The sequence below is a fragment of the Oratosquilla oratoria genome, chromosome 32 (assembly GCF_046742065.1).
Source record: "Oratosquilla oratoria isolate Oo_2021 chromosome 32, ASM4674206v1, whole genome shotgun sequence".
Classification (NCBI taxonomy): domain Eukaryota; kingdom Metazoa; phylum Arthropoda; class Malacostraca; order Stomatopoda; family Squillidae; genus Oratosquilla; species Oratosquilla oratoria.
In genome coordinates, this window is record NC_134808.1 from 13116451 (window position 1) to 13135491 (window position 19041).

The 19041-nt window shown below is 36.9% G+C and overlaps 1 protein-coding gene across 1 annotated transcript in view; it reads right to left on the reverse strand.

Moving 5' to 3' along the window:
* LOC143017547 (AP-4 complex subunit mu-1-like) overlaps positions 1–19041 on the reverse strand; it is a 126931-nt gene that overhangs the window by 27408 nt on the left and 80482 nt on the right. Inside the window, exon 9 of the mRNA XM_076172336.1 lies at positions 8688–8907. Coding sequence (XP_076028451.1) covers positions 8688–8907 — 220 coding nt within the window. The remainder of the gene's footprint in view (positions 1–8687; positions 8908–19041) is intronic.

Below are 19041 nucleotides of genomic sequence, written 5' to 3' on the forward strand. Positions count from 1 at the left end.
ATTCAAAAAAGGTGACAAAAAGAAACCAAACAACTATAGGCCTATTAGTTTGACTTCGATCGTAGGAAAAATAATGGAAACTATCATCAGAGATGCTATCGAATATCATTTAGAAAGTAACCGTTTGATAAATGATAGCCAACATGGTTTCAGACGGAAACGTTCTTGCGTGACTAACTTACTCGAATTCTACAACACAGTTGTCTCGAATTATGACAAAAGAAACAATATAGATTTAATATATCTAGACTTTGCAAAAGCTTTTGATACCGTCCCACACGAAAGACTACTTACTAAATTAGCTTTGCATGGAATAAGTGGTAGCCTATTAGGTTGGACTAGTAATTGGTTGAAAGGTCGAAAACAGAGAGTTGTTTTAAATGGAAAAACTTCTGGATGGAAAAGTGTTGCAAGTGGAGTTCCTCAGGGTTCCGTTCTTGGGCCACTTCTATTCATAGTATATATAAATGATATAGACCATGGACTAAAATCTAATGTTTCCAAATTTGCTGATGATACAAAACTGTGCGGAGTGGCAAATGATCACTCAAACCAATTAGATATTCAAGAAGATTTAGATAAATTACAGCAATGGTCTGAAAAGTGGCTAATGAAATTTAACACAAGTAAATGCAAGGTAATGCACATAGGTAAAAATAACAGCAAGTACGATTACAAGTTATTTGGAAATTCGTTAACAAAAGTGGATAGTGAAAAAGATCTCGGCGTAATTATCAGTAACGACCTCAAATCATCCAAGCAGTGTATTTCAGCCTCTGAGAAAGCAAATAAGATTCTGGGATTGATTGCGCGATCTTTTGATTTCAAAAGTCCATCACTCATTAACAAGCTATATAAATCGTTAGTTCGTCCACATTTGGAATATGCTGTTTCCGTATGGTCACCGAATCTCATTAAAGACATTGACAGACTGGAAAAAGTACAACGGCGAGCCACAAAACTGATTCCAAATATCAAAAATAAATCATACGAAAATCGACTTAAGCACATGAATCTGTTTTCCCTAAAAAAGCGTAGACTCAGAGGTGACTTGATACAGGTCTTTAAGATTTTAAAGGGAATTGACAACATCAAAAGTGACCAAATTTTCACATTGAATGAGAATCAGACAAGAAACAATGGTCTCAAACTGTCCGGAAATAGATTCAATTTGGAAGTAGGTAGAAACAACTTTGCCAACCGTGTAGTTAATGAATGGAATAAACTTCCTGCACAGGTAGTGCAATGTAGTTCAGTTCGAAGCTTTAAGAATCATTTAGATAAATACCTAAGTAAGATGCTGTAATTATTATAATTTATGTTATATTATTTGTTTTTGTTTTGTTATAATTTGTCTGTCTGATTTTCATTTATTATTAGTTATATGTCAATTTATTATCATTTACTATTTACCTGTTTGTTTGTTATTCAACTATACCAATGCATTTATTTATGTATTTTAATTGTTATTTACATTGTTATAGTTTTAATTTATTATTAATATGATTTTTTTTTTTTTTTCATCCGACCTAGATATGGATCAAAAGGTCTCCTGTCGGCATGCTTTGCCTTTGTAATCCTTTGTAATGAACACTTCCGTACTCAGTGCTAACGACTGGTACTATTCCTTAAAGAACAGCTAACTTCCAGAAGAATTGCTAGGATATTCAAAGTCAATGACATGACTGATATTGGTTTACTGAAAATGTCGATGATACTACAACAATGGTGGCAAAATTCTTGATTCTTTCTTTTTAGTATACAATAATTTAAAATCTTCTTACAATACATATATATCCTTGTTACAGGATTCAGAGGAATATTTTTCTATTTTATTAACAAAATAAAGGTGCTGGAGTGAATATATATATATATTTATATGAATATGAATTAATCAAATTAGTGTCGCGCCAAGGGGTGACCATAGTCTTGTCCTGTACTTGGCGGTCACGAGTCTTAAAGGGGACACTTCATGTGTTGGCTACAAAACACTACAGATCCACCTTAACCACAGAGGCAAAGATGTTCTTACAAACCTTATTGTGGGAGTTTGTAATGAACTAGTTCCTTTTTCGGGGTAGAAACCCAAAGGGAAGGGGAAATGGAGTGTACTGGGGAAAACAGAGTAAAGTATAGCAATGATGTACAACAATGCCAGTATACAACAAAATATAATTTTAGAATATAATGGCGGTAGAGGACGAAATATTACATTGGGATGTAATGTCAAAGGACGAAATATCATGATGGGATGTAATGACAGTGGAGGACAATAGATCATGATGGGATGTAATGATAGTGGACAAAATATCACGATGGGATGTGATGATAGTGGAGGACAAAATATCATGGTAGGATATAATGTCAGTGGAGGACAAAATATAATTTCTGGAAGGGATGCTGGACAGAATGACAATGAAGGACAAAATATCATGATGTGATGTAATGACAGTGGAAGACAAAAGATCACAATGGGATGTAATGATAGTGGAGGTCAAAATATCATGGTAGGATATGATGTCAGTGGAGGAAAAATATAATTTTAGGAAGGGATGCTGGACAGAATGTCAATGAACAATGGAAGGCCAGTGTGGAACGTGGTGACGTAGGGGGGCAAAGTGTACAAAAGAGATCAGATGACCATGAGTGACCCGATGACCATGATGGGGGGAAATGTTAATGAGGTATTGAATGTCAATGAAGGACCAAATATCAATATAGAGCAAGGTGTCAATAAAGAACAAAATTATAATGTAAGGCATGATATTGAAACTCAAAATGTGTCAAAAAGAAATAATTACGAGTTTCTTAAAACCATGTACTTTAATGCTCATAGTATTAAGAACAAATTCCAAGAAATACAGGCATATGTCAAAAGCAAAAATCTCAATATGACAAGAATAACCGAGACATGGTTAAATGGTAAAGAGTTTGAAGCTGAATGTAATATTTCGGGATTTAAACACTTTCATCAGGATAGAAACCACAAGAAAGGTGGGGTGTTTTGTTGTATGTTAAAAGCAATGTCCATGCTTGTGTTTTAGAGAAAGTGAAACAGAATGCATATGATAATTTGTGGGTAGAATTAATCCAAATAAATGGACAAAAAATAAATGTAGGTGTAATATATAGGCCAAAGATATTATCATTAGCAAACAACAAACTGTTTTTTCAAGAACTGTCTAGTTTCTGCAACCAGGACTTATTGAAAATGGGCGATTTCAGTTTTACTGATATTGATTGGATGACCCTTGAACATGGCCATATAGGTAGTCGCTTGATTGATTTTCTCGGTGACAATTACTTAGTTCAGCATGTAAAAGAGCCCACAAGACATGGAAACTTACTCGATCTATTGATCACTAGCCGCAAAAGCATGATAACCGATGTAGAAGTCAGTGAAACTGTTGCAAATAGCAATCACAACTTAGATTCAAACTAGTTAAAAATTTTAGAATAGATACTTGTGTTTCTAAAATACCCAATTTCTGTAAAGCTCAGTTCATAGCTTACAGATTCGGAGGCAAAATTAAGCAAAAGACCTGTAGATCAGATGTGGGAAATATTTCAAAATACGCTTACTAAGATGATTCATACTTACATCCCATAGGACAGATGTCCCCCGAATCAGGCTCACCCAAAATAGCTTGACAAAGAAACTGAAAAAAGTATTGCTAAAAAGAAACAGGCTTATAAGAAATACAAATGCTCAGGTGCTTCTAATGACTATCAAATTTATGTATTCATACAGAGAGATTTAAAAAAAGACAATTATCTGCTGACGGTCAACCTGAATATTCAAATGAAGGAATGTGTGATATTCTAAACAATTATTTCAGCTCAGTATTTGTAAATGAAACACCTCAAAGTGAACTCCAAACTGAAACCTGTGAAAAGTCTAAGGTAAACTTACATACATACATACATACATATACCAAGGCTTTTTCCCCCTTCCAAGGGAGGTAGCCAAAAAGGGAAAGGCATAAAAACACTCCCACCCATTTCATCCCTAAATACACTCCACACCCCTCCCACCCTTCCTCTCATCTGAGCACCTCCTGGATGACGGGTCATCCCTGCACCCTGCCCACCGCCCTGGGTCAGAAGCAGTGTCGCAAGACACAGTACATCCACAGCAAGGCCGCTTCATTTAATCGGCGACCCCCCCTCTCCGTCCCCCTTTGCATATAAGGCGAGGACGGGGAGAAATCCCTTCGGGCTGCGTCAAAATTTACTCACACATACTACCCCACCCCCCACCCCCCCGCCCATTCCTCCTCATGCAGTCACAACATCATCCATATACAACCATTCTCCACTCACCTCTGTCTTCCGTCCTCTCCCTTCCTTCCTCAACAGACATTCCCCTCTTCCCCAAAGCCCCCTTCACCCCATCCATCCACCTCATCCTAGGACGTCCCCTCATGTTCACTCCCTCCACATCTGCCTTCCATACCTCTTTTACTAGTCTTTCTTCACTCATTCTTTCCATGTGTCCAAACCATCCTAATATTCTTTCATCAACCCTATCTCCCAAATCCTTTTTCACCCCTGTTCTCCTCCTCACCTCCTCATTTCTCACTCTATCTAGCCTAGTAACCCCCACCATACTTCTCAGACACCTCATCTCAAACACATTCAAACTCCTTCTCTCTTCTTCTCTTATGTTCCACGTTTCTGCCCCATACAGTGCTGTTGGCACAATCACTCCTTCATACAGTCTCCTCTTTGCATCCATTCCCAAATGTCTATTTCTCATTACACTCTTTAAACCACCAAGGCATTTACTCGCTTCTCTCAATCTACATTCTACCTCCACCTTCACTCCACCTTTTCCTGCTACACTTGCACCCAAGTATCTAAAACTATCCACTTCCTCCAGTCGCTCTCCCTTAATGTTCACTTCCAGTCTACTGCCACTTTCACCCCTTGTACATCTCATCACCTTACTTTTACCCACATTTATCTTTAGCTTTCTTCTATCACATACTCTCCCAAACTCTGCCACCAGCTTCCTCAATCCCTCCTCTGACCCTGCCACAAGCGCAGTGTCGTCCGCAAACAACAGCTGGCTCACCTCCCACTTTTCTCCATTTTCTTTAACCATCTCCAATCCCTGACTCACTACCCTAGCATTCACCTCTCGCACCACCCAATCCATGTATAAGTTGAACAGCCAGGGCGACATAACGCATCCTTGACGAAGTCCCACCTTTACTTCAAACCACTCACTCTCTCCATTTTTAATCCTAACACATGCTCTACTACCCACATAAAAACTCTTGACAGCTCCCAAAAGCTTTCCTCCTATCCCATAAATCTGCATAACCTCCCACAGTGTCTTTCTGTCTACCCTATCATAAGCCTTTTCCAGATCCATAAAAGCCCAAAAAACATCCTTCCCCTTTCCTATAGCTTTCTCACATATCTGTCTTACCACAAAGATCTGATCTACACAACCTCTACCCGTCCTAAATCCACACTGTTCCTCACCAATTACTCCTTCTGTTCCTCTCCTAATCCTCTCAATTAAGATTCTCCCATAAGCCTTCCCTACTACACTCAACAGGCTAATCCCTCTGAAATTACTACATTCACACTTGTCCCCTTTTCCCTTGTAAAGAGGAACTATACAGGCACTACTCCAGTCCTCCGGTACTCTACCCTCTCTCCAGCAAACATTAAATAACCTCACCAACCAGTCCACCATCACTGAACCTCCCTTTTTCAGACATTCTGGTAAATATAACAAAAGAAAAAATTAAAAGGTGTATAGAGAAACTCAAAGTTAATAAAACACCAGGGCCTGACGGTTGGCATCCAAGAATCTTAAAGGAAATGAAAAATGAGATTGTTGTTCCATTAGAAATTATTTTCAAGAAATCCATCATATCCAGAGATGTCCCAAAAGAATGGAAGCTAGCTAACATTACTCCCATATTCAAAAAAGGTAACAAAAAGAAACCAAAAAACTACAGGTCTATAAGTATGATTTCAATTGTAGGTAAAATGATGGAAACTACCATCAGTGATGTTATCAAACATCATTTAGATAGTAACTCTTTGATAAATGATAGCCAATATGGTTTCAGACAGAAACGTTCTTACGTGACTTACTCGAATTCTATAACACAGTTATCTCTAAATATGACAAAAGAAATAATATAGATTTAATATATCTAGACTTTGCAAAAGCTTTTGATACCGTTCCCCACGAAAGACTACTTACTAAATTAGCTTCACACGGAATAAGTGGTAGCCTATTAAGTTGGTCTAGTAATTAGTTGAATAACTGAAAACAGAGTTGTTTTAAATGGAAAAACTTCTGGATGGAAAAATGTTATAAGTGGAGTTCCTCAGGGTTCTGTTCTTGGCCTTTTTCTATTCATAGTATATATAAATGATATAGACCATGGACTAAAATCTATTGTTTCCAAATTTGCTGATGATACATAACTGTGCAGAATGGCAAATGGTCACTTAAACCAATTAGATATTCTAGAAGATTTAGATAAATTACAGCAATGGTCTAAAAAGTGGCAAATAAAATTTAATACACGTAAATGCAAGGTAAAGTTATTTGGAAATTTGTTAACAAAAGTGGATAGCGAAATGGATCTCGGTGTAATTATCAGTAACGATCTCAAATCATCTAAACAGTGCATTTCAGCCTCTGAAAAAGCAAATAAGATTCTAGGAGTGATTGCACGCTCTTTTGACTTCAAAAGTCCATCACTCATTAACAAGCTATATAAATCGTTAGTTTGTCCACATTTGGAATGTGCTGTTTCCCTATGGTCACCGAACCTCATTAAAGACATTGACAGATTGGAAAAAGTACAATGGCAAACCACAAAACTGATTCAAATTATCAAAAATAAATCATACAAAAATCGACTAAAAATGTGAATCTATTTTTCTTAAAAAAGCATAGACTCAGAGGTGACTTGACACAGGTCTTTAAGATTCTAAAGGGAATTGACATCAAAAGTGACAAAATTTTCACACTGAATGAGAATCAGACAAGAAACAATGATCTCAAACTGTCTGGAAATAGATTTAATTTGGAAGTGGGTAGAAACAACTTCACCAACTGTGTAGTTAATGAACGGAATAAACTTCCTGCAGAGGCAGTGCAATGTAGTTCAGTTCAAAGCTTTAAGAATAATTTAGATAAGCACCTATGCAAGATGCTGTAATGACTATAATTTATTTTACATTGTTTATTTGTTTTGTTATAATTTGTCTGTTTGTTTATTATTTGCTTGATTTTCATTTACTATTAGTTATATGTCAATCTATTATCATTTACTACTATTTACCTGTTTATCATTTAACTATCCCTATGCATTTAATTTATTATTTACCATTATTATAGTTTTTATCTATTCATTTATTTATCATTATTTTGATTTTTTCACATCTAACTTAGATATGGACCAAAAGGTCTCCTGTCAACATGCTCCGCCTTTGTAATCCTCAGTAAAGTAACCAGCCAATGCATGCACCCGACCCTCACCCATCCCATATCCACCCTATACCTTTTTGTTTTCCTTTTTATTTTAGCTTCTTATGGATAAAGGGCCAATCCTGTCCCCCACCAACTGCTTGGGTCTGAAGGAATGCAGCAAGACGCAGTACCTTCACAGTAGGGCCCAACATCAGGATTATCTGTAGTTGTATGTAGCAATAAATGGAGGATGTGGATGAAGATATGAGTTACAAAATTACAGAAGCAAGTAAATGGCTGGGTGGAATGAAAAGTGTGATGAGTTGTTACTACTTGGAATTGGATAAGAGAAAGTTGTATAAAGTACTGACTGTGCCTGCAGTACTGTACAATGGAAAGGCTTAGAACAAAGAAGCAGCTAAAAGGAATAGATTGAATGTATCTAGGAGATGTTTGAAAAATATGGTGGACATCTAAAAAATGGATAGTGGAAGAAAAGAAAAAAGTTAATCAGGGAATAGGTGTTAGAACACAACTGTCTGACTGGGTAGATCAGAGTAATGAGATGTTCTGGGCATATGGAAAGAATGAAGAACAACTAGCAAAGCATATAGAAAGTAGAGGTAGAGTGATCCTAAAAAGGCTTAGAATAAGATGGAGGGATTGAATGAAAAAAGCTTTGGATGAATATGGTATGTCAACAGAGCAGAAATGAGAAAGTAAAAGAAATAGTAACATGTGTGAAAAGGTTCTTAATGGATGAGTGAATTATGCAACTTAATGGGATGTTCTTCACACCTGCTCCATAGATAAGTAGATAAGGAGGGGTGGTTGCTGTATGGTGAAACAGTGGGAGTAAACCAGCTTCCAGTGTTGCACCCTGCAGTGGAAGAGCTGTGCCTCAATGTATAGTGTTTGCCCTACACAGTATGGTGGGGGCAAGGAAACCCTTTGGCCATAAGATGATGAGATAGGGTGGGTGGGTGAGTAGGTCTTTGTGGTGACACAAAACCAGTCCCACAATGACAACACAGACAACACTCCAAAGTTTCTTCCCAGAAAGATTTATGGGAAGTTCTGAATACTGTTGTCAACCACTGTGGGGGTGTGGGTTCACATAGTGAAATTCAAGGTAAATATTGGTTGATTGGGATATTGCTTTGTACATAAATAAACAAGTTAAACATCAAAATAAGCTTAATCTTAAAAGCAAAAATATAGTTCAGTATTCACTTACTCTGATGATAGCTTGAGCTGAAGCTCCTCCCGGGAACTGATATATGGTCCAAATAAGGGACTTATCTTCAGAGTTAAAATTGACATTCTGTTCCCTTGGGCCTGTGGTTCTAGTCATAACTGTAGCAGTTGTAAGTGGTGCAACAGTGTGGAACACCACTTTTGGAGAAATACTGCCCATTCCTGTGTTGCACTTCAGCTTTAGCTTCAACTCTGCATCACTATAACAAAGAATAATAAATAAAAAGTGAGATTATATCTGCACAATAAAATATAATCGCAAATACATCAAACTATTCCCCTGCATGTCATAAAAGGTGACTAAATGGGGCTGAACATGGGGACTAGGGACCCCAGCTCTATTCTTATTTTTCTTTCACACAAGAGTTGGGGTAATCTTTTGCCCCTCTCACCTTATTACCTCATGGAAGAAGAGTCATCCTTGTTCCCTACTAAACTGCTTGTCTGACGAGTTAAACACCATATGAGGATGGAGCCTTTATTTGTACGACGTTTCGCTTATTACAGCTTTTTCAAGTACAAGTTGAGATACATATGCTTGAGATTAAATAAGGGGAAAGGAGGGAACGGGGAGAGAAAAGAAGAAGGGGGGGAAGAAAAAGAAGGAGGAGGAGGAGTAGGAGGAGAGGAGGAGAAGGGGGGGGGGATTGAACACTGGGAAAGGTTGAGAATGCTGGTCCAAACGTCTGTGGGCGAAATGTTCACAAAGGGTGGTTTAAATGTTTAAAATTTGGTGGCCATGGGTATTAGGGGAATTATGTGGAGCGAGATGTTAAACATGCCCCTGTTTTGTTCAATAGTGTTCGTTCCTTCAATGATCGCTGCTTCTAAACACTTCCTGTGGATTTTGTCTGGTTCTCGTATCAGCAGCTCTGCATTCTTCCAGTCCATAAGATGGTTTTCCTTGTTTCTATGTGTCACAAACAGGGGCATGTTTAACATCTCGCCCCACATAATTCCCCTAATACCCATGGCCAGCAAAATTTTAAATATTTAAACCACCATTTGTGAACATTTTGCCCATGGACGTTTGGGCCAGCATTCTCAACCTTTCCCAATGTTCAATCCCCCCCTTCTCCTCCTCCTCCTTCTCTGCCTTCCCCCCCCTTCTTCTTTTCTCTCCCCGTTCCCTCCTTTCCCCTTATTTAATCTCAAGCATATGTATCTCAACTTGTACTTGAAAAAGCTGTAATAAGCGAAACGTCATACAAATACAGGCTCTGTCCTCATATGGTCTTGTTGGCAACTGCCACTTTCATGAAAAAAATAAACTGCTTGTGTCAAAGCCAATGCAAGAAGACACTGCCATTCTACAGCAGGGCTAACAGCTGGAGCTGGCTTACTCCCACCATTTCATTAGGTAACCCCATTCATTCCTATTTTATGCACTCTCTTCTTTCCTTGACAGACATTCCTCTTGTAACTACTGTCCCTTTCACCCGATAAAACCACTTCATTCTTGGTCTTCCTCTCAAGTTCATTCCATCCATATCTCTTTCCTACATTATTTTAAGTATTTTTATTCACTCATTCTTTCCATGTGCCCAAACTATCCCAGTACTTTTTTTTACCTATCCTATACAACAGCTCTTTCTAACTCCAATCTCTTTCTCATCTCATTTTTCACTTTATCCATCTTTGTAACCCCCACCATACTTGTCAAACATTTCATCTCAAACATGTTTAGGGCCTTCCTTTCTGTCTATCTATATACCAAAAGGCTTCTTCCCCCATTTAATGAAAATAGCCAGCCAAGGCATGCACCCACTCCACCCCATCCCACTACCATTTATCATCCATTTGTTTCCCTTTTGTCTAGGCTACTCATTGATGAAGGGTCATCCCTGTCTCCCATCCACTGTCTGGATCAGAAGTAATATAGCAAGTCTAGCACAATTACAGCAGGATCATGATTGAAAATGACATGGCTTTTCCTTTCTGCCCCTTTCAAATTTCAAGTCTACTACATACTATGGGCACAATCACAAATGAAATATATATGATATTTATGCAACTGTATATATATATATATATATATATATATATATATATATATATATATTTATACAGACGCTCCTCTACTTACGTTCATTCGTTTTACGTTTTTTCGATTTTACGTTTGAACCGACTGTAAAAAAAAATGTAAAAAAAAATATTTGAGTGAATTTTTTAGTTTAGCGCGCTCTCCTTAGTTCAAACGATACTTACGCATGACGCTGCGTCCATTGTTTACATGGCACAAACGACAGACTGAATGTGCCTTGCCTCCTCTTCCTCCTCCTCCCCTCCTCCTCCACCATCTCAATTTATGTTGCTTGAATTTAATTTATTTGAAATTAATGTTATTATTTTACAATGTTATGTGTATAATTAATTATTTAGGGGTGTTTTATAAGATACGGTAATAGAATTTACGGATGTATAGTACAGTAACAACTTACGTTCATTTTCAACTTACGTTCGGTCGTTCGGAATGTAACTAAAACGTAAGTTGAGGAGCGTCTGTATATATACACAAGTATATATATTTATATATATATATATATATATATATATATATATATATATAATATACAGTGGAACCTCGCTATTCGTACACAATCCGTTCCGGGAGGCTGTTCGAATGGCGATTTGTACGAATGGTGAATAATTTTTCCCCATAAGATATACCGGTAATGTAAATTGGATTAATCCGTTCCAGACCCACAGATTATTGCTTATTGTGATAATATTTTAAGCATAGAATACACAAAAACTATGAAAAACAATAAATATACAGTACTGTACAGTACATGAAATAAAAAAATCTAACTGGACTTTACTTGTACTGAGGTGAGCTGATGGTATAAGTGGAAGGTGTAAAGGAGGAGGGATGTTGATGTTACTGTTTGGAAGGGGAGTCACCTTCCATATAAACATCATGTAACATCCCTTCAGGTGTTTTCTCTCTTTCTGGTGTTCTTTTTTTTTTCTTTTTTTTTCACTAGAAGAATCTTGGGATTCTTTCTTTAAAAACCTGTCCAATGTTGGCTGCCTTTGAAGATTTCTCAGAATTTTTCTAAAATGGTCAATAACATTGTTATTAAACAAATTGATGCTCCTGTTGACCACAGCAGTGTTAGGATGCCATTTTTCCACCAGTCTCTGTGTTTTCTCCCAGTGATAACAAAGTTCTTTAATTTCTGCAGTGGAAATGCTTCCCTTGCTACTTTCCTCCTCCTCTGAAGAAAGTTCTTCAACCACTTTTTCTTGCTACTCCCTGTGCTGTTCTTGGAGTTCTTCAGTTGTCAGCTCATTTCTATGGTCTTCGACCAACTCCTCCACATCATCACTGTCTACATCCAATCTCATGGACACAATATCATCCACCACCACAGGCTCCGTATGAAAGCCTTCAAAGTCTCTGGTTGTCACACAGTCTTGCCACAGATTCTTCCAGGCAGAGTTCAGTGTCCTGAAAGAAACTTCCCCCCAGGCTTTGTCTATTATCCTCAAACAATGAAGGATATTGAAATGGTTCTTCCAAAAGTCCCTGAGGGTTAGTTCTGTGTCAGAGGTCACTTCAAAATACCTTTCAAAAAGTGCTTTTATGTAAAGCTTTTTGAAGTTTGAAATTACCTGCTGATCCATGAGCTGGATTAGAGGAGTGGTATTAGGGGGCAAAAACCTCACTTGGATGAAGCTGTATTCACCCACCAGATCTTCCTCCAAGCCTGGAGGGTGAGCAGGAGCATTGTCCATTACCAGAATGGCCTTGAGTGGTAAATTTTTCTGCTCTAGGTATTTTTTCACACTCGGGGCAAACACTTCATAAATCCAATCGGTCAACAACTGCCTTGTTACCCAAGCTTTACTATTAGCCCTCCACATTACACTGAGTTTACTTTTTATAACATTATTTTTCTTGAACACTCTTGGGTTTTCTGAGTGGTAGACAAGCAAAGGTTTAATTTTGAGGTCCCCACTAGCATTAGCACACAACAAGAGTGTAAGCCTGTCTTTCATAGGCTTGTGTCCTGGCAATGATTTCTCCTCTTTTGTGATGTAGGTCCTCTTAGGCATCTTCTTCCAGAAGAGGCCAGTTTCGTCACAATTAACTTGGTGAGGAGTAAATCCCTCACTCTCTACAAAGTTTTTAAATACCCCAACAAACTTTTCAGCAGCATCTTTGTTTGTACTGGCAGCCTCCCCACACCTAACAACACTGTGAATGCCACTTCGTTTCTTAAATCGATCAAACCACCCCCTACTTGCTTTAAATTCATCACTTTGTGCACTGGTTCCAGAGCTGTCTCGCTTAAGGTCATCATGCAACCGCTTTGCTTTTTCACAAATTATTGTTTCAGAAATGCTGTCACCAGCAAGTTGTTTTTCGTTAATCCAAACTAACAAAAGTCTTTCCACTAGTTCAATTATAGGTGACATTTTTACAGCAAGAACGGTCACTCCTTTTTGCTACATTAGCCTCTTTCATTATATCTTTATTTTTCAGTATACCGTATTTTTCGGCGTATAGTGCGCGACTTTTTTCCGTTGGAAGGGCCTAAAAATGGGGGGTGCGCGTTATCCGGTGGTGCGCATTATCTACGGCCTACGATAAAAATTCTGCGGCTGTGTGTGTAATTTTTTTCACAACAACGTGACGATGTTGGCCGTCACAAAGTCGGGACGGCACACTTCTCCGTGACGTTCCGTGAGAACAAGAACAGCCATGGTGACATGAAAGAATACGCCAGCATGGGCTATATAAATATTTGGTATAGGTAGGTATCTATCGAATCTTATTTTTCATGTTTAAATAGGCCTAAACACCATGAAACATGATCAATATTCATGATATTTGCCCATGTTCACAGCATCCTAGTTTGAATTTTTATGTTGGTTTTGTTGCTTCACTTTAGGTACGGTACAAATTCCGTTGCGGCCGTTCATAAACTCGTGTCAAACACCTGACTACAACACCCTCTTTCGGGAGTTATATTAACTAAACGTCACCTCGATGAGAGACTGTCCTATTTCACCACTGTCATTGTAGGTTCAAAGCTAAAACGAAACAGTCTGTAGTTTGTTTCAGTATTAAATAAAAAATGGTAAAGACGAATTATTTCCTCAAGATATAACATGAAAATTTTCTGTAAAAATCCCGAAATTTTTCTGTATATTTTACTTCCAATAAACTTTTTTTAGATCATATTTCCTACAAACTATTTAAGCTACAAAGTAATAAGGGACCAACGCACAACATGAGTCATATACCGGTACATGTAGTTCCGACTTTTTCTTAGTTGTGTGCTGATTGATGCCTAAACTGACACTTAATTTAGTGACAAATCAACAGATTTCCCAGCGGTGGCTCTAGCCAATGAAAAATACTTCTCCATGTCACCTCGTTCACATGATACTAAGTAATTAATCGCCGTTATTTCATTGGTTTATTTTTACTAACATTAATTATCGTAGTCTATGCAAATATTTAGGATCCGTAAAACAGCACTGGTACCAACATCATGAACGTTGGCCGTTTTAGCTCACCCGGAATACGCGAGATGAGTGCCGAGATTAACAGTTCTATTGCCAATCTAGCCTACACTAAACACCCTCTTGCGAGAGTTTGTTAAACTAAACGTCACTTCAGTAAAGACACTTATGAACCGAAACATAGTTGCTGCATGGCGATAAAAACTTGTACACGGTGATAAAAACTTGAACACGGTGATAAAAACTTGTAAGATGAATTATTCCCTCAGGATAGTAAATTACAAATTTTCTGTAAAAATCCGAAATTTTTCATGTACATTTTGTATTCAATAAACTTTTCATGGCTCATATTTCCCACAAAACAATGGACCAACGCAAGCAGGAGTCTCATACATGCAGTTCACGAGCTTTAGCCACCAGTGACTTTTCCTGGCATGCGCGTTATACGTCGGTGCGCGCTATCTGTGTACTGAGATAACGAAGTGCATGGGTGCGCATTATAACCCAATGCGCATTTTAAGCCGGAAAATACGGTAGATATGGTTGGTTTTGCCATGCCATACTGAGTTGCCAGGTCAGAGATATGAGTTCCACTTTCAAACTTCACAATGAGTTCTTTTTTCAATTCAATTGTCGTTCTCACTGCTTTCCTTTTAGGCTTGGTTGAATCACTAATCTTTTTTGGACCCATGGCTGCACTATTTTTAATAAACATAACAAAAAATAGCAATAACGTACCACAAAGTTTCACGAAGCTTGCGTGGATGATGCATAGTTTACGAAAGCTAGCACGAGACTAAGCTGAAGCGATCGCATGGCGCGACCAGTAACAAGGTGACACTGTCCGAATTGCGGGGTAAGTACGAATGACGAGTTGAATTTTACCTTGAACAAGGTGGATGAATAACGAGTCGTACGAATAGAGAGGCGGATGAATGGCGGGGTTCCACTGTGTGTGTATATATATATATATATATATATATATATATATATATATATATATATATATACATACATACATGAGTGAATGGGTGGTGAGGTAAACTCCAAAAACTGTTGGAGTTTTATTACTGATGTTTCGTCCCAGAAGAGCTTCTTCAGAGTGTACACAAATAAGATAACAGCTTAAATACTTCCAGCCAAAGTTGTTAAAGGTGGACCACCTAAGAATTAGAGGTTCGATGGGCTCTGACGTCACTTTTGTGCTCAGATGTCCTCTTGGCAATCCCTCTGCCTGTCTCTCCGTAATAACTAATGGGACAGCTTTTGCCTGGTATTTTATAAATTATGCTGTTCTCTTCTGCTTCAGCTTTGTTATTACCCCTGTTTTTTATAATATCATTTATCCTGGTTCCAGTACTGTAAGCAATTTCTAGCCCCGCTTTAGTGAGAAACTGTCCCATCTCACCTGTGAGTCTAGAGTTGGAGACAGGCAAAAACCCACCGCTGTCTTACTCTTAATCTCAAAGATTAAGAATAAAATCAGAATTAGCATGCTTGCTAATTTAGATTTTATTCTTAATCTTTCTGATAAACCTTTAAGTTTTGATGCAAAATGTGTCTTAGGAAATGGATTAAAATTTGCTGCCAATTACCAACAGGTCAACTATATTGATATTGGTAAAGGTTTTTGCAATTTAGAAAAATACAATGATGTCCCAGTCCAAGACATTAATATTTGTAAAGGTTTTATTTATAATGCATTAAATGTGACAAATTATCCAAGTTGTCCAAAAAGAAAGACAAGGACTTGCACATAACAAAGGCTGACAAAAGCAATTGTGTAGTAATTATTAACAAAATTGATTATATTGAAAAAATGGACACATAATCAAGTGATGAAGAAATGTATGTGAAGGTAAACAAGAACCCATTAGACACAGTTAACAGTGAGTTCAATAAAAAAAATTAAGAAATTGCTAGTTGGAAACAATGAACTTATTAAACAACTTGTATCGTTGTCACCGTCATTACCTTATATGTACGGTTTAATTAAAACTCACAAAATCAATAATCCAGCTAGACCTATCATTTGCTCTATTGGTTCTTGTACTTACAAATTGTCCAAGTGGTTGGTGTCGCTATTAAGCCCACTTGTAGGTACTATTTCTCATTCTCATATAAAAAACAATGTTGATCTCATCGAAAAGCTATCTGGTCAAAATCCCTCCTTTGATTTTAATCTTGTTAGTTTTGATGTTACTAGTCTATTCACTCGAGTTCCTGTTTTAGATTTGTTAATATATTTAGAAGATGAATTGAAGATATATGATATGCCTTCTGCTGGTCCACACAATAATCAGTCTCATTAAGTTATGTGTGTTAGATTCAAAATTTGAATTTAATGGTAAATTTTATATGCAAAAGTTTGGAATGGGAATGGGGAATCCTTTATCTCCTGTTTTAAGCAACTTGTATATGGAATTTTTTGAAAGATATTTTGCCTAAAATTATTCCTAGTAGAGCCATTTGGCATAGATATGTTGATGATATATTGTGTATGTGGCCTATTGACCAACCTTTAGACAATTTTTTATTAAAGTTAAACAGTTTGGTACCATCAATTAAATTTACAAAAGAAATTGAACAGAACAATAGTCTGCCCTTTTTGGATGTTATGATTTATAGATTTGGTAATAAGTTTAAATTAGATGTTTACAGGAAACCTACCAATGTCCTTTCTTTTATTCATTATTATTCTTATCACCACCTTCAATGTTTCTGAGGGCCTTTAGAGTTTGTTGCCCAGAATTTTTAGACCAAGAAATTGAAATTTTTTTTGACATTGGTAATAAATTTAAATATCCAAAACATTTAATTGACGTAGCTCAAAACACAGCAAAGAAATCTTACTCATAATCAGCAATTCAGTTTTAAGAATGTTTTAACCCTCCCTTTTCATTAAAATTTTGTTAGTTTTACCTCGTACTTTTAATAAATTTGGTGTCCAAGTTGTCTTTAAAAATAACAATACTGTTAAACACAGGTTGATTAAAAATTCACCTGCTTGTAATGAAGGCTGTGTTTATAGTATCCTTTGCATAAATTGTACCTTTAATTATATAGGACAAACAGGCAAGGATTTAAAATTGAGAATAAACCAACATATATAACATCAGAACAGGGCAAGTTTCAAGTAGGTTGTTTTTACATTTAAGGAATTTTAATCATTGTATTGATTGAGAAAACACAAAGAAAATTGTCTTAAGTTAGGACATTAAGGAGAGGAATATAATAGAATCATGTTATATAAAAGCTTCATTTGAGAACAACATGAATATGAGTATGGGAATGTATAAATTAGATAACTTTATAGCATACAAAATTGTTGACAGTAGCTGGCTCAAACATCCGGCAGTACTGAGAGAATGAGGTCACAATATACCTGTCCTAATTCCCCTCTAGTGTGCTTCTTTTGTATATATATTGTCACTGTTTCCTTACTCTGTATCTTTGAAAATGTCTTAAATAGACGAAAACATTCGGTAACCTTTCATTTGATTTTCCAAGTGGTTTTATTACACACATACACGTTGGTCAGTGACAATGAAGTTTGGAACTCCAGAGAAGACTGCAAATTTCGAGGATCACAACAAGTACCTGTACTGTATTAATAGGGAAGGAGAAAGCTCGTGGTGTAGTGGGAAGGTGAAGAAAAAGGAGAAGGTGAGGGATTATTGAGAAAAATGGAAGGAAATGAGGAAGGGGACGAATGGGCCTAGGATCTTAGGAGAGGCATAAACAAACGGGGGGTAGAATGTACAGATGTACAAGGAAGCAGAGGTGTGAAGAGCAAAAATATAGATAATAGCAGCACAATGGAAAGAGATGATAATGGCTTTTATGGATTTAAAGAGGGAGGTGGGGACAACCTCCCCTGACTAGTAAATCTAGAAGAGAAACTAAAAAAATGAATGAAGAATGGAAGGTTAGGTTTGACTAATTAACTTTAGTTGATGAGAAAGTTGATAAACTGGAAGAACTAAGAAAAGAGAATAAAAATCTAACTAAAGAAGTAGAATTAAAAAGACAGTTAAGAGAAGTAAAAGAAGAGAATGAGGAATTAAAGAGGAATAGTAAAGAAAATAAAGAGTCCATAAAAGAAGTTGTTGGAAAAAAGTTCAGGAGAAAAACAAAATTGAATTTAGAGATATACTGAAATAACAGATGAAGGAACAAACTGAAGGCACAGTTATTAAAGTGATGAGAGAGAAGGAGAATATAGTAAGAGACTTGGCAGATAAAAAGAAATGTATAATTATATTACGGAAGGAAGGAAAATATAATCTAAATATGACTACAAGAATAAAGGAGGAAAAGGAAAAACTAAATAGTATATTAGAAGTAGTTCAAGAAGATGAGCCAGAAATAGGGAAACAAATAGAAGAAATGTATAGGCTCGGGAAATACAATACTGATAAGACCAGACCAATTATGGTTAAATTCAGGTCACAAATGACAGCAGAGAATATCTTAGCAAAAACAGGGAAACTAGCAGACAGTAAGCAATTTAAACTGGTATGGATAAAAAGAGAAATAGATAAAGAGGAAAGAGAGGATGAGAAAGCAAAATGACTAGAAGCTAAGGAAAAAACGAGAAAAGAACAGAGACAGAAAAAGAGAAATTCTATTGGAGAGTAGTGAATATGAAAGTGAAGAAATGGTTCATAGCAGAGAAAAATGGAAGGGAAATAGAAAACATGATGGAAGTAGCAGAAAATCAAAAGTGTCTTACACAAATATAGATGGTATAATAACAGGCTTGAACGAACTGAATGATTACCTCAAGGAAAAAGAACTGAACATAATGGGAATTGTAGAGACAAAATTGAAAGGTCCACTACCACCTAACAGTG